At 41.4% G+C, this 24,108-nt stretch overlaps 1 protein-coding gene and 1 long non-coding RNA gene across 2 annotated transcripts in view; one reads left to right on the forward strand and one right to left on the reverse strand.

The window, feature by feature from the left end:
* Positions 1 to 207: 207 nt before the first annotated feature.
* LOC144040403 (uncharacterized) overlaps positions 208 to 24,108 on the forward strand; it is a 71,763-nt gene continuing 47,862 nt past the window's right edge. The window contains exons 1-3 of the long non-coding RNA XR_013289721.1: positions 208 to 585; positions 1,252 to 1,313; positions 15,991 to 16,076. This is a non-coding gene — a long non-coding RNA (uncharacterized LOC144040403). The remainder of the gene's footprint in view (positions 586 to 1,251; positions 1,314 to 15,990; positions 16,077 to 24,108) is intronic.
* On the reverse strand, positions 2,819 to 12,379 carry LOC144040622 (xin actin-binding repeat-containing protein 1-like). The gene is made up of 5 exons (XM_077554980.1): positions 12,252 to 12,379; positions 11,658 to 11,992; positions 8,186 to 8,331; positions 7,013 to 7,117; positions 2,819 to 6,760 (listed from the first exon to the last, which is right to left on the reverse strand). The coding sequence occupies exons 1-5, from the start codon at positions 12,377 to 12,379 to the stop codon at positions 2,819 to 2,821; spliced, it is 4,656 nt and encodes a 1,551-aa protein (XP_077411106.1).

Here is a 24,108-nt window from a genome sequence, read left to right on the forward strand (position 1 = left end):
CAATGGTTTACAGTCTGTCACAGCACATTATAAATCATTTTATGGCACCTCCAGCACAGCTTCCAGATTGACTGCGTTGTCATAGTTGCTTATCCACTGAGAAGAAAGTTACAACTCGCTGATAAATGACAAATCAATAAAGATAGCGCGTATGTTGTAACGGCGTTTACTCACGTTAGCAGAAGATTCTTTTAAGCCTTCAATTCGCCACGTGAGGCCTTCGAGTTCACAAGCCATCGGTCCTTGTGCTGAGTGTATCCAAAACCTTCGTCATAATTCCCTTTCCTTTGGAACAGTTGTCGGTAGTGGAATACGCAGTAGAATTCCCCGTGTAACGGAACGTAATTGATCATGCTACGAATTGAGCACAAGTCGCCCGTTATGGGATGTCAAAAAAAAACAACGCCACTGGATAAAGCTATAAAAGTGTCACAGTCGTTCTACTAGTGCACTGATTAAGACAAAGAAGGTACCCTGGACTGATTCCCATACAGATAAATGACCTTTCACACCTATGGACACCCACGCAAACTCCACACACGAAGGCCTGGTCGAGATTCGAACCCCACTTCAGAACCTTCCAGCGTAAGTGTTAACCTGAGTAGCTGTGTTGTCAAGTCCTGCTATTATGTTTGATAGTCCCCGATCATGTTTTTTATGGCTTAATTGGTATGAGCTAACGTTACGTGACGTAACGAAAATAAAAATTACGTAATATATGATTGACGTGTTTACGAGACAACCCGGAACTGTGAATGGCACCTGGTAACAAGTTAGTGCTTGCTAAAACTAACTAGCTTTTTGATACGTATTGCTTTCACTTACACATTATTAAATAACTACGCTATTACGAGCCTACCAAGTGATGAAAAAAATATCTAAAAGACGTAAATATCAACTAAAGTACTAGGCTAGCATGGCTAGCGAGTTTGCACCCGCGCCCCCCGGTGAACATGAGTGCCATTGTGTCACTAACTTGTTGATTTATGTTCAGTATTTTGTACTTCAACGAGAATATGCCTCACATTTAGCGATTTACTCCAAAATTAGCTGGTGAACGTCTGAATGCTAAATAAAGTGGCCATGTTGAAACGTATTGTTGTTGTTGTTCTATTTCGTTCCTCCCGGCCGCCAGGTGGCGATGCTGAAACAGGACCGAAATGTTTTAAATGGCTTCAAAGAGGAAGCCTTAATTTCTTTTATCTTCGTAAAATGAGAGGACAAAAAAATATATATATTTTTTGTCTTTAGTGAGGATACACGTTTCAGCTGATGGGTGGATGGATGGAAGTAACCTTGGACCGGCTTACCAGGTAAGATTCATTAACTTTTTTTTTTTTACCTTTTTTGTGTGGACAATGTGTCATGTTGTAAGAGTTTTTACTCGTTTTAGTGTTCCCAAACATAAGCTCTTTTTTGGTGTCATTTTAGAGAATGTATTTGTGAGGGGGGGTTTGTATCTTCCAATTGAACGTGTATATTGTTTCCAAAATGTGTGAGGCGCTGTTCAGTTTCAATGTAAGTATATGCTTTCTAAAACAAAACACGAGGACCTCTGCTGTGGCATAAATATGATTATTCTGCTCAAAATGTTATTATTTTAAGGGTAGCATGGTTGTCTCACGGTTCTGAGCTCTCAGAGGTTTTAATAGTGTGGCCTTCCTGTGTGGAGTTTGCATGTTCTCCCTTTGCCTGTGTGTATAATTCCCCAAAACAATGCATGCTAAATGGAATGCACTTATGTAGCGGCAGGGTCAATGAGGACAAGCAAGCGCTATAAAAAATAGTTGGATTAATGGGTGACACCAGCATAGAAAGAGTTCAGAAGGTGCAGTGACAGCCCCCCCCCCCCCACCATCATATGAAAATGATAAGCCATTAGTTTCCCCCATGATCATTCAAGAAAATTTAATCAGAAAATAATCATTGTATAATCATAAATAATCATATCATTATGAGCTCTTATTTTTTACAGCGGTGCTTAGAATTGGGTTTTTTTGCAATTGTTCCCAGCGTCTCACCTCAATGTTTTCTTGCACATTTTACAGCAGAAGCAACTTTTGTGAAAAACATATTTGTCCGTGCTCATTTTTTCCATGGGATAAACTGGCTTCAAACAGGCCGAGCATGTCTCTTGGTGACTCAGTTGGAACTGATGAGACAAGTGAGACAGGCAGTTGAAAACCAATCATCTCTATTTGTCTTAACCCTGGAGAACCCACGGGGTCAAATTTGGCCCCTATAAATTCTGCTACTCAAATAACTAAGACATTTATTTTTTATTTTTATTTTTTTACAAATTTAACTTCAAAAGTCCAGAGTGCCACTTCTGACCCCTGCACGGGGCCATCTAGTGGATGAATATTGCACTTACATGAGCCAGAGTAGTGGCGACAAGATGGCTGTCAACATGCTGTTGACAAACCATCAGATGGTAAAATTTTTATTTTTATTTATTTTTTGTTAATCTATTTCATATCATGTTGCAGAATGCCTCGGAGTATGTTTTATATATATATATTTCGATAAATTAGCAACTCTGAGCTAGTTTAAAAAAAAAAGGGTTAAAATTGAAAAAACATATATTTTGGTGTTCAGTGAACTTATAGCAGCCATTTAATGTATAATTCATAATTTTCCAAAGAAGAAAAGGGTTCTTGGGTTCTCCAGGGTTTAAAAAAAAATAAATAAAAAATCAACAAAACACATCCCAGCACATCAATATGAAACCCGCCATCAGTCAGAAATAACTGAAATTCTGTACACAGCGGTCATTATAAACCGTAAGAAATCACCTATAAAACGTAGTGTTCTGGCATTAAGGATTTTGGTTGACAGGCAGCAGAATGTCCGGGTTTGTCGCAACGTGATGCAAAGCTGACCCGGTCGCTCTCAGATCTGTGGATGATGTTCTCGTCTTGGCGCCTAAGATTCTGCTCCCCTCGCCGTCCGTTCGCACCTCCAGCACGCTAATCTCTCGTTGCGGGAAGCAACCGGTGGGCTCTTTTCCGCCAAAAGCGGGGCTGTTGCATTCAAGCAGTTTGGTTGAGCAGAATTTCTCTTGATAAGTTGGGACCTCTTGGGCTGACGGATCTGGTTTATCGCACTTTCTAGCAGCCGATTGGATGGAGATGAAAGCGGGGGAAGACGGGGAACCTTCTCGGGGCTTTGGGGTTCTCGCACCGCCTGGTGACGCTGCGGGAGCTTCTTTCACCTGCGGGGATGCTGTTTTGCTTAAGCCCATAATAATTTTGTTACCAGACGCAGGGGATCCTCGCTCACTCCCTAGCGACTCCTTAAATAGGCACGACAGACCGGCAATGTCAGACTCTGATTTCAAAGTGGAGACAGAATAAAGCGCCTTCTTGATGGCTTCCTCGATGTCAACAAGCCGCGCTAATGTTTGTTCCTTGAGAGTCATAATTTCCTCACTGGCCCTTTCGAGATCTCCGAAAACGTGCGCCATTGAAGATTTACCCTCCGTTGCTAATGTCGTCGTCTGCTCTTTGGCTCGCTTTGGCTTCTTTTTGTCATCGGGGACGACCCAGTCGGGGACGTTCTCAAACACTTTCCTGAGGGACGTCACGTCAACCTCGCTGGTGTCCTCTTCGATCTCGTCGACCCGACCGAGGATGCCCCGCAGCTCCTCCTGCTTTCGCAAGTTGTCGAAAATCTCCGCGGCGGCGCCGATGTTGCCCCGCACGATCTCGTCCATGTGGACCGACAGACGCCGGCGGCGCTCGTCCTCCGTCTCCGTCCGTCCCTTCTTTGCCCTCAGCTCAACTTTGCCCTCCTGTTTAAGTCCTTTGGTATCTTTTTGTTCCCTCGCGTTGTAGCACGAATGACAAAGTAAGGGGGTCCGCAGTTCTGCGTCCGCTCGCGTTAGCTTGTCGGTTTTCGTTCTTTTCGGTTTTACCGGTGCGCTCTTTTTCGGGAGATCATTCGTCCCCCCAAATTTTTTGCAGGCCTCATTGAAATCGATATGGGTTTCATCTGTTTCTGTCGTCTTCTCTTCAACCAGGGTGTCCTCGTCCACTCCCTCCTGGACCGTGTCCTTTTTCTCCCCACGTTGGCGGTCTTTGTCATATTTTTCCACTGCGATTGGCGATTCATGGATTTGGTGCTTTTCAGGTATTTCCTGAGACTTTTGTGATCCTTCGCTCAGCTTTACGTGACTCACTCCGTCATGTTCTGACTCTGTTCCGGTGTTTATTTTAGACGTATCTCGTGTTTGTTTATCAGTATCTTTTAATGGCTTAAATGAGTTGTCATTGTTTGTCGGTTGGTTATTTTGCCGTTTGACTTTCAAATGTTCGGGTTTCGGAGGGATGACTGGTTTTGGTCCAAGGGGCCTTCTTTTCTGAGGTCCCTCTTCTGTGACCTGATTTGGACTCACTTGAGTTTGGGGTTCCGTAACGCAAACCTGGTTGATTGCTTTGTCACCGGAAACTTGAGTTGCATTTCTCAGTCTTTCTTCGGGAGCTTTTGAAGAGTTTCGGTATATCATTGCTGCTCTGAAATCGCCTCGAGTGACATTAATGTTAGACCTCTCTAAGGAATCCAAGGCTGCTTTGAGCTTACCCTGAAAGACAATTTCTTCTTCTTCTTGTGTTTCGGAACCATCTGGAGAAACCACCGGGACTTCCCCTGCACTATTTCTGTTTTCTGTGTGGGTTTCCTCTGGTGCTGATTTGATCCTCAAATCTGTTTTGTCAGATTTTTGGGGTGACATGTTAGGTTTGTGGTGCATTACCTGTGAATTCCTATCAGGTGCTGAGGTAAGCTCAATAGATTGTACCGATTTGGATTCTTGCTTTTCCTGCGCTAACTGATGTAAAGATTGCGCTTCCATTGTGGCTTGTTGGACGCTATTGTTGGCAGTTTGGAGGTTTGGGATTTCTTCATCATCATCTACCACTTTGATTAGTTCAGGTTGGATGACTTGGTCCCCACACCGTGTCTGGAATTGCGCAAGAGCGTTGGAGTCCATTGATACGTCATGAAGTTGATCTTCATCCTGACCTCCAGTGCGAACACTCTCAAGGGTCACATTTGGTCCCGTGACAGACTTTGACGTCGCGTTTGAACCAGGAAGATCTTTACGGACAACTCGATCGGGCCGGCTTTGCGTTTGATCTTCGGAGAACATGCTTCTCAGTCTCTTCACGTCTACCGGCGCCCACTCTGGAGTACCTTCAACTGCGAGGTCAACTCTCTGTTCGGGATCGATAGCCGTGGATTGTTCCAACATTTCTTCGTCCACTGTTGACTTTTCCTGAAGAGTTTTCAGATACTCCAGCTCACCTCTATCGATGCAACTCTTAAATAGTTTCACGTTCCCCTTCGTTGTTACGACCGGGCTGACCGATCCTGGACAGGCGCCGCGTGGAGAAATGAAGGGTGATTTCCGTCCATCCGTTCCCACGGGATACTCCTGAGGACAAAAACGTCGCACGTCTTCCTCATCCGAGTACTTGTAGAGGGAGTAAACGAGCACGTCTGCAGATTTGTCAGCGGCCTCCTGGATGATCACGCCTTTCCTCAGAGAGTTGTCTTGGTTAAGAATATCCTCCAGAAGTTGGACCACATTGGCGGTGTTGCACTCGGTGTCTTGGGTGCCAGTGAACTGATGCGGGTGCACGGGTACGGCGACCGATGCGCTTTGAAGGACTCCGTCGCAGGCCTGGGTGAGGTAAGTAACCCGAGGCCTGAGGTTTGCTCGCGGTAGCACACGGAGTACGAAGTTTTGAAAATTGCCCTCAGAAACGTCGCGGGAATCGATCTCGGCTCCTTTCGCCGATTTTGTGTATTTGGCCTTTTTTGCCCGCATGGTCTCGTTGACCTCGATGATGGAGCCGTCGGCGTGAATGGCGTTCAAGTGATGAAGGGAGCTCAGCGATTCTTTGAGCGTCTCCACCATCGTCTCCACTTCGTCCTTGTTCTGATGTCGGATTTGGTCAAACGGCATCGATTCAAACAAATGGGTTCTGTCCTTCACCTTGGCGGCGCAGTCGGCGTCTGCTGCGATTTTGGCGTTTGCCGTATGAGCGTGGGAATGTTCTATGTTTTGAGATAGGAATGGGTTGTTTTGCGTAAGTGAGGCCTTCGTTTTTATACCATCCTGGTGTTGTTCTTGAACGTCATGACTGGTAAAGTCATCATCTTCCTTTGTTGTGATATGGCCAGCACCGCATGACCCTTGTTTGGGTTCTTTCTCCAGTTCTTGAACTAAGTCGGTCAAAACGCCCGTGGACACTTTTTCCGGACTTGACTGGGACGCATCCACACAATGACTCTCAAATATCCTTCTAGTTGCTTGGATGTCTATTTTTTTTACATCCTCACATTCTCTGTTGGGATCGGGACTAGAAGCCACTGTTGGGTCGAGACCAGGCCTCTCGTCGGGGTTCGAAAACTTTTCATTTTCAACCTCTTCAGTTGTGAGCATCTTGGGGGTGTGAGATTTCTCAAATATCAGGCGTCTGGAGCGTACCTCGCCCTCGTACCCACTCTCATCCGCCGTCACCTCGGCCTCCGAGCTCAACACCTCAGCCAGCGCCTCATCCACGACCCGATCCGACATCTTCAGCTCGGGGTGCGTGTGCTTCAGGAGTCTTCTCAGCTCACATTTCTGCCGCTGCTGGTACAGACTTTCTTTGGATGTTTGGGATTGCGAGAATTGTTGCGATTGCGTCTCGGGGTTGTTATCCGGTCCTCGCTGAAGGTGGTCTTCTCTGTTCAGTTGGGCGTCTTCCTCCATCTTTTAAGAACAGAGTGACGCGGTCATCATTTGGTACCAAGTCCGCTACGAAGGTGCCGTGCTTGAGCGTGCGCAAACATGCTGCCGTTAATTGCGTTACCTTCCGAATATGAAGCCTACTGATGCACATCCTCAGTTAGTTACCTGAAGTCCAAAGCTTCCAACAAGTGTAGGCACTCCAAATGTGAAGCAAACTGATGAAGCAAGTGATTACGCTACAAACGACATGCAGCTGTTTTGTCAGTACAGCACAAATGCAATGCGTGACGTTTTTTTGTTTTGCAAAATCGATGGCAACGCCGAACTTACCTTCACTTGTTTTACTCGTCTCCCAAGTTCAGAAGACTGATCTTGTACCTAGTAGGAAACGGGATACAATTAAAGACTACTCGGCATTGGAATTTAATGCTAATAAATAAATAAAGGTACAATGATTAATCGATTCATTGATTATCAAATTAATTGATAATTAGTACTCGTTAACAGCAAATTTGAATCATAATTCTTTTTTTGTATTTTTGATGCTGTCTTTACTCATTGTCTTGCACATCAGATTTTTACAATATTAATTTTTTTAATTCAAAGTTCGACCCCAACAAGCTAACGTAATACAGTTTTTCCATGCGCTGTAACTTTGCAGCATAACTATGACGTTACAGAAAAAAAAAATCCACACGTTGCTGAACCTAACCCTTAATTCACGAATATTACATATTATAATTATTATTATTATTATTATTATTATTACTGTTATTATAGGGCTGTGCAATTAATCAAAATTCAACTACAATTTGAATTATTACACTCCACAATTAAAAAAACAACAGCATAATAGTAAACAAAAATAAAATATTATTAATATTGATTTTGAGTTTTTTAATTTTATATATTTGCACCTTTTTAAAATTTTATTTTTATAATGACTAATTTAATAAATTTTGTTTGGGCAAAAGGAACATGCGTAATTATAGTGTTTCAAAGCAATTTATTTGTCTTAATATTTTTTAAACATTTTTTTGTTTTGTACCAAAAAAACAAATGATTGTCTTAAACATTTTAATGATTACCAAATTAATATTTAATAATTGATTCATATTTTCTTCGTAACTGAGCGGCCCTATATTATTTATTTATTTATTTATTTAAGCCTGATGTGCTAGAGAAAAAAACAGGTCAGATTTGAAATCAATGAAGAAAAATCTAGAAAAGTTGAATTGCCTCTCTGATTAAAAAAACAAATATTAGTAAAAAAAAAAATTTTTGACCAGTGTTCTAATTGATTAATCGTGTGTTTGCCAACTTGTATTGAGCCAACGCACATATCCAACAAAGCAATTTTTTTTGTCCTGATCCTCAACTAGCACGCCTACAAAAAACAGACAAAAAATGGTCACAATAACGCCTAGGGGTTAAATATGAAATTACCGGTTTCAACGGTCTCAGCTCTGCTTCCTGACTTGCCACCTTTGACAGATAGATTGCAGACAAAGCTTTGACGGAGACGCACACGTTCTCCCCCTCTTGAACAAAAGCCTTTTCTCTGAAGTCTGCCACTGACCTCCGTTTCTCATCTGTGGACACGGCACAAGTCCACACGCAAGAAGTCAGACATCATCCGGTCATTGAATGGACAAAACGATAAATCACTTTCAGCGCCGTCGTGATTTTTTTATTTACTACCGCGCTTAGGAACGTTTTCGTATAGCAACTGCTGTGCGTCAGAGTTAAAAATATCCCACTTGTGATGGTAAGGGGGAGATACCGGACTCCATTGACACACTTACTGGCCAAGAACTAAAAAACATGTCACTGTTGACTGAGCACAGAAGAGCAAAATAATGTTTTTATTTCTGTATCTAAAAACAGCACAAAACATAACATACAAAAACAATGTTGGCGTCAATTCACAATCAATTATGATATCTGTGAGTTGACGAAACCTGCAATGAAGTCGGAATGCGTCATAATCACGTATCTTTGCTAAAACAATGACATCATCATCGATCATAATTATAGTAAATATTTTGTGTGGAAAACCAACAGAAAACAGTAAGTATGGGAACTGAAAAAAATCTACTAAGTATGGTGAAAAGTTTTGACGAACTTAATATCTCATTATTAGGACCAAAAATTATATATATATAAAAAAAATAAAAAAAAATCTTAATCAATTGGTAGATGTCCAGTGCTTTAAAAAATAAATAAAGAAAGAAACCATTTGACATGCTCACAAGATCTCGCAGATGATTCTAGTCTCGAGAGAAGCTAAACGCAAACCAGTACTCACCACCAATTAGCTGTTCCGTTAAAAACCAGAATGTCTAATTTCCTGTTCGTGCCCGTGCTGTTGTCACGAGCTATCTGGCGCTCCTGCCCTAGTGACAGCTGACCGCCACACTCCCCCCTGGCACTTTATTCCGGGGCTAGGAGGACGACTATTTCCGTCCCGCGCTGGACTGGTCTGCCGTGTTCACACCAGGTGGAGTCAATCACTGCTCCTTGCAAAGTCACCCTCTTACTCTTTTCATTGATACCACCCACTATGTTGGCACACTCAGCTTTCTAGGGAATGTGCACCAGGCCAGCTGTTTTGCTTTAAAATGTATTCATTTTTATCAGTAACATGAAGACAAAACTCGATTTGGACGGGCTACTTACAGAAAAAGCAGACCGAATCCGAAATGTTTTGGTATTCCTCAGTTTAATGATCAGTGTTGGGCAGTAACTAGTTACTAGTAACTTAGTTACTTTTTACAATTACAAATACTCTAGCACATTACTTTTTTTTTTTTTTTAAAAAAGCAACTCAGTTACTGTTACAATTAGAGATATACAATTATCACGACCCGATAAATATCACGATGTGAACCTCACGATATTGTGGCAAAGTTGGCAATATATATAAAATTTTAAAAAATCACGATATTGTGTAAAACTCTCGACGTTGCCCAATTTTTTATATATATATATATATTTGTTGATTTGACTGATTTATATGAGGGATAATCACCACAGTGGCCAAATTGAAATGAAACTGCACTAATAACCTAACCACCAGAGGGTGCTATAACTACACAAATGAAATACAGCCTCACCTTTATTTTTTTTTAACAGATGTGCTGCTTTTAATATCATGACATGACGACGACGATATTGTGGCAATTTCAATATCGCAATATCACAATATTATCGTTAGTTACTTACAATATGGTGCGTTGGTTAGTTACTTCATACATTATTTAATTGAATCATTTAAATGTGCGACACTCGTGAAGATAAGCGGTTCAGAATCAAATAATGAATGGATGGCTGCTGTGCACTGTACTACTTCCTGTTTACAATGGATTGCCGCTGCCGTACGAACGAACAAGACGCATTGTGGGCGGGTATCGGGTTCGGCAGTCATGGGGAGTCAAGGCAAGATGAGTTTTTCGACATGGAAATACGCTCATTATTTTACTTAAGTTGAGCATAAAAAAAAACTGTGTGTGTTCTTAAAAAAAAAAAAAAAAAAAGTAACTAAAGAGTTACTTTTTTGTTTAAGTAATCATCAGACTAATTGAGTTACTTATAAAATGAAGTAACTGTAACTAGTTACTATTTTTTCGTAACTTCTACAAACTAATAGTTAATTATGCCCCCGTGTACAACTTAACCTTATCGTAAGAGGAACCTTAAACAACTTTACAGCTGTTCCTTAATATTGCCAGGCGGGCAATAAATGCTTTATTTTTTTTATTTTTTATTTTTATGAGGGTTCATCAGTGCAAAGTTTATCTGAGGGCAAAGTCTGGGATGTTTGCGTTGTTTATGATTTTATAGTACTACTAATACAAAAGGAAATGGGAGTGTCTATGTGTTCAATACATCCAAATCCAAATTTGCTTCAGTCTGTGCGCTGACTAACATATTTCAATGTGATGGAATATTTTACTGTCGTTTCACAGGAAAGGATCGTTTTCTCTTATTATACTCACCGGCTTCGGCGGTCACATTTCTTTCAATGTAGTTACCCCCGGTTGTTTTTCGTCTCTCTGTCCTGGTTTGTGTCACCGCCTTGAATGATGTAATACAAAAGTAGTGACCAGTGATACTAAGTAGCATGTTACAAAAAAAAAGAAAGAAAAAAGAACCCATTAGTGTCAAAACTAACACCTGATTTCACTAATGTCACAAAAAAATACTTTATAGAACACGTAAGAAAGGGAAACTCTGATATTGAACATAGTGAAATGCATTGTGGGAGTATTCAAATTGCCATTTCCTCTGAGGGCGGTGACGTCATTGTTTTCAGCACACTGATGACGCTACTTTGACTTTGTGTCAGCTAAAAAAAAAAATAAAAAAAAAATTAAGGTTTGTTGCACACTCTGTGCTGTCCAGTGTTTTCTATGTCGCTTCAGTAACACTCGGTCAAAAACAAGTCCCCAAATTTAATAGTTAATAAATTATATATATTTCTTCTTTTATTTATAATTATATTTATGAACAATGTGCATCGTATATTCTTACTTTTGCCATTACAACATCAATAGTTAAATATGTCAAGTAAAAAAAAAAGAAGACTGCCTTTATTTTAGAATTAAAAAGAAAAAATCGTTTCGTTAAGTGAGGTCTAGACCGACTGTCTATATTAAAAAAAAAAATTAAATTAAAAATAAGTAATTTTACATTAAATGAAATCCTGAAAAAACTCTTTTGTTAAATTAATTCCGATAATTCAAAAAGGTTGCCTAAATGCACTTGGAAGGAAGTGGCAAAAACCACGTCAACTTTATGCTAATGCTATCTGCTAAATGTAGTTGTTAAAGTAACTTGAAATCCAACTACAGTAATCTAAACATTAACCATAGCCCCGGACTATTTATATCACGTGGAGTCAATTTCTTTACCTTACGTTGAGCATTCCTTTCCTTTTCATCACTCTTGCGAGGATGCACCGGAGCGTCGCGAGTCCTCTGCTTCATTGCTGACTTATTGATCTCTTTCTTCATCGCTGGCTTGACATCTTTGGAAGGCTTTGGCTTATCTGCCGCTCTGACAGCGCTCGCGGGTTCTTCTCTCATCTCAAAACACGCCTTCAAGTCCTCGAAGGACATGTTGCCGTCGTTTTGAAGGCTCCCCATCGACTTGCTGCGGCTCATACCGCTTTCGGCCAAAGAGCGTTCCCGCTTGTCTTCTCTGGTCTTCGGAGGCTCCGGCTGAGTTTTTGTCATTTTCTGCCGGCCATTTCTGGGCGGAGTCGACACTGTACGCTTAAATCAGGAAAAATGTTAATTTATTTCATGCAGAAGTATTTCAATAATGTTGCAAAGTGAAAAGTCACCCATGATGGCTTCGCTTTTGTGCGGCCATTTTCTTTGGAATCGGTGCGAGTGTCTTCAGTTGTAACTTGATATCTGTTTAGGTCATAAAGATGCATTCAAGATATAGGTGAGATTTATAATTATTAATAGGTGGATCAAGAGTCGGGACCGTGTTTTTCTTTCACCTTTCCATCAACTTGGACACGGATACCGCCTTACTAAGAACCTTGGCATCCATCCAAGCTGACTTGTCGCTTGATGAGTGGACGCTACGTAGAGACTGGCTACGCGTTAGCGTACTCTTCTGCGCCATTGTCACTGTTGTCCGGGGTTTTAAAACACAGTTAAACAGTTGGGAGAACATCTTGACGGCTAAAGAGCATTTTGCAAATGAGCCGAGGAGCAAATGATCAATTTAGGCTAGGGCTAGGCTAGGCTAACAATTTAACAGGTGTCACAATAAGCTTCTCACAAAGTCATTATCAATTTAAGGAGACCTCTGAATCAATTCACAATCTGGCCACTGGAGGGCTCACAAATCTATGTTCACACTAAGCAATAGTCTGAAATGAAAATGAAGATATTGTTAAAGTAAATGTTGTGAGTGTTTAAGTGATGTTTTAACATTTTTTTGTTTTTGTTTTGTTTTTTTTTAATTTTTTGTTTTGTTTATTTTAATTTTTTTTTGCATTGGAAGTTTTTATTTATTTGTTTACAATAAGTTATCTCATTCACTGCCATAAATTCATTTAAAAAAAAGATTATGAAAAAATACGGGCAAAATGCGTTGCATGACTTCACTAGTTAACTGACGATAAATGAAAAATTTTATATCTGTTCTAAATGTACACTAATTTTTTTTATAGGTTTTCATATTCTTGTTAACAAAAGTGGAAAAAATGTTAAGCTAATAGAAATAATAGACGTTTATAGCCATCAACAGCAGTGAATGAATAAATAGAATAAAAAAAGAAAGAAAATATTATTAAAAATTTGGGGCGTCAGGCGATTAAAGTTTTTAATCGTAATTAATCTCATGACTTCACTTGTTAACTCGCGATTAATCGCAAATTTCATATCTGTTCTAAATGTACAATAAAAAATTCTAGGTTTTCATATTCTTGTTAACAAAAGTGGAAAAACAAATAGAAATAGTTCAAATTAATTTTTTACATTTATGGCCGTCATTGGCAGTAAATGAGTTAAAAATGACTCATTTATGCTATTAGGCTAACAATATATGAATTATGCTCTAAAGTGTCATGTGCTATTGTTAAACAATGATGCTAGTTGTTATGCAACTTAATAATGTAAATCCCAACACGTTACGCTCCGTTTCACTGTTAGACTAACTTGTCACTTATGAAATAATCTTTACCTTTAGCAATGACGATCCCAAGTCCTTCCGCGGTGTCACAAATATTGTGAAGCAAAGACCAAAGTCCCCACAAGCGCTAAGCATGTCACGAGGATAATAATTTTGAAGTGGTTTCATGGAGGTCAAATCAGATGATTGTCAGAAGCTTTGGGTTGACCCGTTGCCGTTAACAGGACTTCCGCAACACCCAGTCGAGCTCATTTGTACTCGATCGTGTGCTCGTCTCATACGGTCAGTCGGTTATATATTGACTAATTTACTGTCCAAGATAACACAGTGTGCCTGACTACACATGTTAATTAACAGTGGGTTGGATCTCAGCTGTACAGTAAGTGTGCGCATGCTAATACGGTCTTCGAATGTGCTTGAAAGTGAAAGTAGAATATGATACAATAATATAGTCTAAACACGGTATTCTGCTTAATAATTGCCATTGTGAAATAAGAGTTCAAAAGCAGCTAATCCACCCGTTTTTAGCCATCTCGGGGGCGGCCATTTTGCCACTTCCTGTCGACTGATAATGACATCACAGTTGCTCGGGGTTTGGGTAACGACCAATCATGGCTCAGCTTGCGAAAGTCACATGACCAAACTCAGAAAAGAGGTGATCCTCGATTGGTTGTTACCTGAGCCCTAAGCAAGTGTGATGTCGCTTTCAGTCGACAGCAAAATGGCCGCCGCCCTGTGACGGATGAAAACCGGCCAGTTTTGCTGCTTAATTCATATTCCACAAATACAATTATTAAGCAGATTGTTGTGTTTAGACTTCTTGAGAATATTTTTTATTTTATTTTAATTATATTATAACTTAAACCGATTTTTTTTTATTTTTTAAATGTGACTAAATTAACAAAATTTTTATTTTTCTTCTGCAATTGAACTCTTCCAATATCCTCTTTCATTAAATGTGTATTTATAGTTTTTTGCCACCAGGAGGCAGTACAAACAAGAGAAAACCACCACAATGACGCTTGATTGTTAATTTTATTCTGGAATACTGTATTCTGTTTCCATCTCTCAGCCTTTCTGTTCATGTTTGCACACTGTTGAGTGCATTTTTTTTTTAACATGATGCCATTACCGCTTTGGTTCAGTTTCACTTTGTATGTCACACATACGTACACACACGTGAAATGCAGCGGCGCTGCGGGAGACAATGGCAGCTATTGTCAGCACACACAATCCTTCTCCCTCCCTCTTTAGTCTTGCCTTTCTGCTAATAAGTCCTCAGACAAAGAGAGAAGCACTCAGCCCTGAGGCGAAAAAAAAAAGAGAGCGAATCCTCCCCTGACTGGAACCCTCGCACCCTCCCTCGGCCTCAGAGGCGCTGCACAGATGAAAGGGAATCCGTGATGTGCCGCCTTTTGGACTGCGAACCCTGCAGCGTTTATTATGGGCCCGTTCGCCATGCTAGTCTGCGTTTTTAAAACATGCGCGTTTGGTGAATACGTGGTTAATTTCAGCCAGACAATAGTTAGAGTATGTAAAGTAGGGCCCGACTGATTAATCGGCTGATTGTTGCCCTTCAAACATCGGCCAAAACAATCGTTCAATTATTTTTCCCTTAATCATCAAAGAAAACGGAAGTTTCCGACGCTGTGAAAGTACCCTGAATGCACCATTTTGCCTGTGTAGCATTAGCAACTAGCAAGTGTGTAGCATATGTTATCCTGTTGTCCCTAAGCGTCCTTTAAACTGTTTAATGACTCCCCAGTTGGAGTTGATTGTAAAACTAAACAAATGACAATAAGAATTACATGCACTGTATATTTAAATACACAACATGCTTCGTTTTTAAACCATTGCTAGCCTAGCGCTAATGCTAAACGCAAAGGGAGGATCCCTTTCAAATGCTAACAGGAAATTAGCATCGACTTCGGGAGTGTTTTTTTCCTTCAAATAACGAATATTCACACACAAATGCTGTGGGAACACATACCCACAGGTAAGATAACACTACACAAAGGCACAAATGTTTCCAAATGTCTGAAAAATTTGTTATTTTAATAGAATATTGCAACTTTCTTTTGTACTCACTTTAAGTGTGTTACACCATGAATACAAGGCACCACACTGCCCCAAGAGGCCAAAACGCACAGGAAAAGTCAGTATTTGTTCTTACTGTTTTTTCAGTTGCTATTATTTTAGTTTATTCGATTCTTATTTCACTTTCTTATTGTTTTATTTTGTCATTGTCTTTTCAAGTTATATTTAAAGTTGATATTTCAAGGATTCAAATACTTTTTTCCCCCTCAAAATTTAAGGATGCAAGGATTTTGTTGTTGTCTTAACACACATTTCCACAACATGGCACGAAATACAATCCCCCAGTAAGTCAGTAATTTTATGCATTAAGTATGTATTTTTAAATAATCGGTCGATTAATCGATAATCAGTATTTTTTTGTGCCAAAAATCTGTATCGGCATCGGTCTGAAAAATGCATCTTGGTTGGGCCTTTTTTTGGGACGAGTCACGTCACAGATATTTAAAAAAATAAAATTGTGGCAATAGTATAATGCTGCATTTTTTTTTTTCATTTCTCAGTGTTCGCCGAGCGTGACAACCAGCAGAGGGTGCTAAAGACCACGCAAACGCCCACTGGAGGCTCCTGTGAAACATTCACCAGTGAGGTTAGTCCAGGCCAAATCGCGGCCAGCAGTGAGAAACCGGGTTCAGCTCAGTTCAGCACTGACTACTAAACACAGCACATTGTGTGTAGTGGCTGTGAAATCTGCGCAGAACCCAGAATCTTATTCCAGACCAATACTCTCCTCATTTGACCCAAGTGTGGTCTCCAATGTTATTTCTTCCCAAAGTGCGTGAATGCAACAGTTATGCACGCACACACCTGCTTCCTCACATGGCTGGTCATGAGAAAGCGCACGATGGATGATAATAATAACATGCATCGTGACATCAGCGGCCTGTGTGTGTGCGTGACTCAGAATTGTGCGCGCGTGTGATTCATACTTCTACTAGAGACGTGACTAAATGTTTTTGATCAGGAAAAGAATGTGCAGTGTTTCCAAAGCAGTTTTGTTGATGGAAATAAAAACTATTTTAAGGCCTTAGATCTTATGTCCAATATTTTATTCCATTAATATCTTATTGTAATCTTTCTTTGTCCCTTTTTGTTTATAAAAGAATAAAAACTAGTCGTCAAAGGTTTTCGGCCACTCTGATGTTTCAATGTTTTTAATTGAACATAAACTGCCAGAATAAACAAAAAAAAAAACTGGTAAACAACCAAAAAATAATATACATTTATGATGTACAAATAGGCAAGGTCTCCAAACTTAAACCCCATCAAGCAAGTTTATGTTGAATTGGATTGAAACTAAAGCCACATTTAATTCTGCATCTCACTGAGGGGCAAACATTTTCCTAAACGTTCTCAAACAATCTTAATGCTTTCCTAAACAGTCTTATAGTTCTTGTCTTGTCTCAAGAAACATATTCAAAATGTACTTGCAACAAAAGACCATTAAGAATGTTTAGAGAACCATTAAGACTATTTGAGAACGTTTAGGAAACGTTGCAACCTTGAACGAACCCTCGTGTGAAATCAACATTGTGTCGCAAACGTTCCTTCCTCAGTGTGATACGGGCTTTACAGAACTTGAGCAAAAGAGCTAAGAACTTTCTGAAGAATATCTCATTTCAATTGTAGAAAGAATGCCACAAGTGTGTTCAGCTGTTACATCCGCCAAGGCCTGCTACTTGAATAAGTCAATCATTTTTAAATATGCTTATTCAAGGACTTTTCAAAAAGTTAACGAAAACTTAAACAATTAGCTTCTCATAGTTTTCTAAAGCCCGTATCCCACTGTGGATACAAAGATACAAATATACTTCAGTAGAGATGGCAAAACCAGGTCCAGAAAGTAAAAACCCTGCCACAGTTTGGCTTTAGCCCCTCGTGCTAGCTAGCTAGCGCCCTAGTAGGTCAACAAGTACCCGGGGAGCTAGCTAGCTAGCACCTTAGGCTAAAGCCAAACTGTGGCATCGTTTTTTACTTTCTGGACCTGGATTTGCCACCTCTGTACTTCAGTGAAATATATTCTATTGCTAATTGCTGCAAAACGGAAACGAATACAAAAATACTTGAGTAGAGATGGCAAATCCAGGTCCAGAAAGTAAAAACCCCTGCTACAGTTTGGCTTTAGCCCCTCGTGCTAGCTCGCTAGCTCCCCGGCAGGTCAAAAAGTACCCGGGGAGCTAGCCAAGGAGCTAGCTAGCTAGCACCTTGGGCTAAAGCCAAACTGTGGCATCGTTTTTTACTTTCTGGACCTGGATTTGCCACCTCTGTACTTCAGTGAAATATATTCTATTGCTCATTGCTGCAAAACGGAAACGGATACAAAAATACTTGAGTAGAGATGGCAAATCCAGGTCCAGAAAGTAAAAACCCCTGCCACAGTTTGGCTTTAGCCCCTCGTGCTAGCTAGCTAGCTCCCTAATAGCTCAACAAGTACCAGGGGAGCTAGCTAAGGAGCTAGCTAGCTAGCACCTTGGGCTAAAGCCAAACTGTGGCATCGTTTTTTACTTTCTGGACCTGGATTTGCCACCTCTGTACTTCAGTGAAATATATTCTATTGCTAATTGCTGCAAAACGGAAACTGATACAAATATACTTGAGTAGAGATGGCAAATCCAGGTCCAGAAAGTAAAAACCCCTGCCACAGTTTGGCTTTAGCCCCTCGTGCTAGCTAGCTAGCTCCTTGGCTAGCTCCCCGGGTACTTGTTGACCTGCTGGGGAGCTAGTGAGCTAGCACGGGGGGCTAAAGCCAAACTGTGGCAGGGTTTTTACTTTCTGGATCTGGATTTGCCACCTCTGTACTTCAGTGAAAATGTCTAGGAGTGAATGAGTTAAAAACTGTGACCTAGTGGATGTTCAAACAATGAGCTGTGGGTGAACACTGCATTCAATTCATTTGTTCTCATTTGCTGCATGGTAAAGGAAATCAATGTCATATTTTTTTCCAGTAACGCTCATGAACACGCTTCGGCTTCCCGCAACACATGCCCGCCATTACTAGGAACACCCTCGCCGCTCGTGCCTCCGCTCCGTCCTCCCGCAGGTGCGCGCGCACGCCTTTGTGTGTGCGGCGCCTGAGGAGCAACGTGCCTCAGTACAGCTGAGTGGGAGTGACCCGGCCCTAAGCCCTCCTCTCCCTCGCCGGCGCAAACGCCGCCCACCTCATTAGGCTTGCACAGACCGTGGCGAGGGCTCGCCTCGCATGTGTTTGTGTGTCCGCGCGAAGCGCACGTTTCACACGTGTGGCCGCTGCAGCCGAGGAGGTCTAAGCTGCTTTGGCGCGGGGGTTTAGGAGGCCCCGCCGTTCACCGGGCCACGGCGTGGCCGGCCGGGCAACCCGGGGTTGCAATAGGCCGAGTTGCAGGGTCACCGGCGCAAGCGCGGCTGTTGTGAAGGAAAGTGACAAGATGAATCAGTCAAGAGTTTATTGTTTATTGGTAGTATGCAATTAACGTGATGCGTTTGAGGTTGACTTTGCTCCGGGTGCTTATTTATGCTGCATTAAAAAAACCTGTGGTGAGCGCAATGGAATTACATTTTGGGGTAAAATCGATGTACTGTACTGTAAACTTCTGAATGGGCGTCCAACTGTCCAGTGTTTTTTAAAAAAAATTATTTTTTTATTTTTATTTTTTTTCCTTCACACAACTGTTCCATAACAAGGAGTTTGGCCCATAAAGCGACCAAGGACGGCCATTTCAGGCACCCGCTGTACGGTAATATAATAAATCTCTGCTCTTTGGTGCGAGTCCTGCCATGAATAGCAAAGAAATGAACAAATGAGGAATTGTTGAAATTAGTAGCTTAAACTAGGGCTCGACCGATATGCTTTTTTTTTTGTTTAAAAGCATATATTCAATGCATACAATTGTGTTCCCACAGCATTTGTGTGTAAATACTCATCATTTGAAGGAAAAACACTCCCAAAGTCGATGCTAACGGCTTACTGTTAGCATTTGAATCGGATCTTTCCTTCACTTTTAGCATTAGCGCTAGGCTAGCGATGCTTTAAAAACAAAGGTATGTTTTGTATTTAAATGTACAATGGATGTCATTCTTATTAGTTACTTACTAGTTTAGTTTTACAGTTAACTCCAACTGTGGTGTCATTAAACAGTTTAAAGGACGCTTAAGGACAACAGAATAACCAGAATATCATTTGCTAGTTGCTAATGCTAATGGTGCATTCAGGGTACGTTCACAGCGTCGGAAATTTCGCTTTTTTTCCCCCTGATGATAAAATTATAAGGGGAAATTCATCGGCCATTTGGCTGAGTTGGCCGATAGTTATGGCTGGTTATTGCTAGTTGCTAATGCTAATGGTGCATTCAGGGTACGTTCACAGTGTCGGAAATTTCGCTTTCCCCCCCGATGATAAAATTTTAAGGGGAAAATCATCGGCCATTTGGCTGAGTTGGCCAATAGTTATGGCTGGTTATTGCTAGTTGCTAATGGTGCATTCAGGGTACGTTCACAGTGTCGGTAATTTCGCTTTCCCCCCCAATGATAAAATTTTAAGGGGAAAATCATCGGCCATTTGGTTGAATCGGCCGATAGTTATGGCCGATGTTTGAAGGGCAATAATTGGCTGATTATAATCAGAGACTGATTAATTGGTCGGGCCCTAGTTTAAACTGGAGCGCGACCGATATGTTTTTTTTTTTTAGACCGATGCTGATTCCATATTTGGCCTAATAAAATTGGCAATTAATCCAAAAATATAATGAGTAAAATAATTCATTCTTAGGGTCCTTAACGTTATTAGGGCTGGGTTTAAAAAATATATATCAATATCCAATTGATTTTCCTTATCAAGCCAAATATCGATTCATAAAACCATCAATCCAAACTAGATGGAAAGATTGGCCAATTAAAAGAAAAAAAAAAATCCAGATTAATCGGTCAAGCCCTATACATGAAACTTACTATAACCCAAACAATATTAGTATTTTTTATTTTTTTTAACTACACTTCTGGAGATACTTAGTTTTAATTTAACAGTGACGATATCCACTTATTGAAGTCAGGCGTTAAAGTTGGCAGCAAAAAAAAAAAGATCCCTTGCAAGTTTTCGAATCACGCACACACATCCCCCAGCGCGCAGGCAGCGCGTGTCTTCCTGCAGGACTCGGATGTTCCAATTCAGCGCACGTCCAGAGCCGGAATATCAAGTTTCCTGCTTTTGCTTTTGCACACTTTGTACTCTCCAGCCTCACCTTTTTGTTCCGTCTCCGTCAGCACACAGCGGCGGCCGCATCAGGACGCTCGCCGAGGATATTACACGCGCGCTAAATGTGTCAGCGCTGTTGTTCGGGTTGCTAGGAGATCGTAATGATCGCTGCAGGAGTTGTATTTGGACAATACGCGGGGAATCCAAATGAGTCAGGATTTAAAAAAAAAAAAATTGTGTACACGTATGTTTCATTCATGTTTCAAATTCTTTCCTGTGCACGGAACCCCCGGCTGACCCCCGCCGTGGCGCCAACTGAGGCCTGGCACTGCAAGCAAGGAAAGGCGGGGCGAGGGAGGGAGGGAGCGGGCGAGCGAGCGAGGCTACACCAGGGAGGGTGGATGACGATAAAGGCGAGAATTTATGAAGTCGGTGAAAAGGAAGGACAAGCATAAAACAATGAGAGGGCGGATCTGCTTGAGTTTGGAATGAATTGCTCCCGTGCGCTCTTTATCGAATAAGTCAGCTCCGGAGGTGAAGGCTGCCGATGCAATCAGCTGCGCCAGAAAGCAAGTTTGTGGTTGCACCGTGGGTCAACCCCCCCCCCCCCCCCCCCTCTCTTTGAAATGTGATCCGAGCCCGTGAGGCGTCACTGCGAGCAGCTTCTGGAATGTCCTGCGTACAGCGAGGCGGCCTCTTATCTGTTATCGCTCAGGCGCTGAGAATTTGTTCTGCAAAAAACGGCACATAGCTTACATAAGCAGACATGGAAGAAGTCACAACAGTGATGTTTTACGATATGTAACACCTCAACCGATGAGGGAAATAAAGTGTGTTCTGACTGTTTCTATTATATGCGGTGTATTCGAGATTTCCAGTGAACACCATGGCAATAACATTTTGAGATGGAAAAATATTGAACAAATTTAACATTTTCAATTGTAGACCCTGACTGTTTTTTTGGGAAAATCAGTGAGAGAAGATCTAATTTTTTGGAATAAAAAGAACTACAGCCTGACCGATTAATCGGCTGATGATGGCCCTTCAAACAACAACCAAAATAATCGGCCAAATCATGTAACGTATGCCAATTGTTTTTACCTTTTATGGCGCTAACCATTTGCAGCAGTTGAACACAAATAACTATGGCCTGACCGATTAATCGGCCGATAATCAATGGCCCTTCAGACATCGGCCAAATAGTGTGATGTGTGCCGATTGTTTTTACCTTTATGGCGCTAACCATTTGCAGCAGTTGAACACAAATAACTACCGCCTGACCGATTAATCGGCCGATAATCAATGGCCCTTCAGACATCGGCCAAATAGTGTGATGTGTGCCGATTGTTTTTACCTTTATGGCGCTAACCATTTGCAGCAGTTGAACACAAATAACTACCGCCTGACCGATTAATCGGCCGATAATTAATGGCCCTTCAATCATCGGCCAAAATAATCGGCCAAATAGTGTGATGTTTGCCGATTGCGTTTACCTTTATGTACTCTAACCATTTACAGTAGTTGTACATAAGTAATATTGGTTTCATTATACATAAATCTATACAATAATCTTTCTTAAATATATTTAATGAAATTTGTTGATAAGGTCATTCAATGGTAACACCAAAAAAATATTTTTTCTCCCTCCCACAATATTTTAAGTTGAACCCTGACAATCGCAGGAAATAGGCACCTGCAATAGCAAAAATTTGGGGATTTTTTTTAATGCATTCTATGTTTTTTTCAATTAATCAGCTGATTAATTGGTGTGCTGTATCCCCCCCGAAAAATTGTCATCAGCCCCCCCAAAAAAAATCGGGCCCTAAAAAGAACAGTTCAACAATCGTCATTTCAACCTAGTCGCCTTCACTTTCCGTGGGTTTGGCCCGATTTACTCGGCCGCGGCTTACGGAGGGCGGTTTTGCGAGATCTGTTTTCTCAAGGCCGATTAGCGGCGTGCACCTGGGATATTAGCACACTTTGATATCATTTGCAGGCAGCAAATTCAATCTGCAGTCTGTTGTTGTGGCTCGTAAGCCTTTCGCATTGTTTAGCGGTTACATCATGACTTCGATGGAGAGGAAAAGTGATCGTAAGGGGGACGGACGTGATGCCAGTCAAGATTGTTTCTAGCAGTCGGTCGGTTTTGAATCAGTACTGCTTCTGCGGATTTACGGTACTGTAGCTCATCTGTGAGGGCTTTGGCGGGATTTCCACTGCAGGTCCAAGTGCACGATTCCAATTTATTCCAATTTCCATGTAAGTTCAAAGTGATTCATAGTACCAGTGGCAGTTTTTTTTTTTAAATGTGTTTATTTGCATATATGTGGGGAAAGAGCTTGTTGCAACTGGTTGATCTCTTATACTCCGCTGCCACCTGCTGGCCGTTTTTATAATTACTACCATTGCTTCAAGCGTTCTCTTCAGTTCCAGAGGCTGCATCAAAGCCTTCTGTATGCGCTAGCATAAAAAAAACAACAACGTATAAATACGTCTTTGGGAGCAGGGTGAGATTCAATTAGATCCAAATAGAACGTATTTATGCGTTTTTGGGAGCAAATGAGTTGGTCAACATTGTTTCAGACAAATTTTGTATGCTTTTTGAAAAATTCTTGCAAGGACTTACAGAAGCCGCATAAAAAAAATGGATTAATTATTCATTATTCAATTTCCTTTCTTTTCTTTAGTCCTACCTCGGGTCTCCTGACGGCCTGACGACTCTGGCTGGAAGTGTTGGGTTTCGGTGAACGGTGTGAGATTTTTTAATAGGTTTTAGGTGAACTAATGAATACACACACACACTCACACATACTCACACACATAAAAAAAATAAAAAATCAAATAAAAAAGGAGAGCAATGATGATGACATGTCAAATCGGTAAAATTACCGAATGAACAATACTGAGCTCTCCAGAGAGGAAAAAAAAAATGGATGAATAAAAATACATTTACCGTCAAATCAAATCAAATGAATTGATAAAATAACTCAATCAACCAGCCCTAGTTGGTCATGCGTTTTCCCTCACGAGTTAGCGGCACGGCATCCCCCGCTGCCTCGCTCCCACCCGCGCCCGTTTCCTCTCAACCTACACACCGCCGCGCTCTCCCTCCTGAGGCAGCACTTCGGTCACATTGGTTATTAATACACCGCATGGCCCACCGAGTGCGCTCAGCACAGGAGTGAAAATATCTGACAGCCGCTATTTATAGAGCCGGCAGGCAGACGGGGTTCGGAATCCACGGCAACGTGAGCCAGCCTTTTCTGGAGTCGCGTTCCACAAGAAAAGGGCCGAGGCGGGAACGGAGCGCAGGTTCAACGGCGGAGCTTTTTGCCATGAAGGGGAAAACGTGCGCACGGCCCGGCCCAAGGCGCTTCAGGCGACGTGACCACTAGGGGGCAGTGTTGAGGAAGAACTGTGACATGAAAAAGTTTATGGAAATAATTTCGGGAGA

Source organism: Vanacampus margaritifer, chromosome 20, assembly GCF_051991255.1.
Source record: "Vanacampus margaritifer isolate UIUO_Vmar chromosome 20, RoL_Vmar_1.0, whole genome shotgun sequence".
Lineage (NCBI taxonomy): Eukaryota > Metazoa > Chordata > Actinopteri > Syngnathiformes > Syngnathidae > Vanacampus > Vanacampus margaritifer.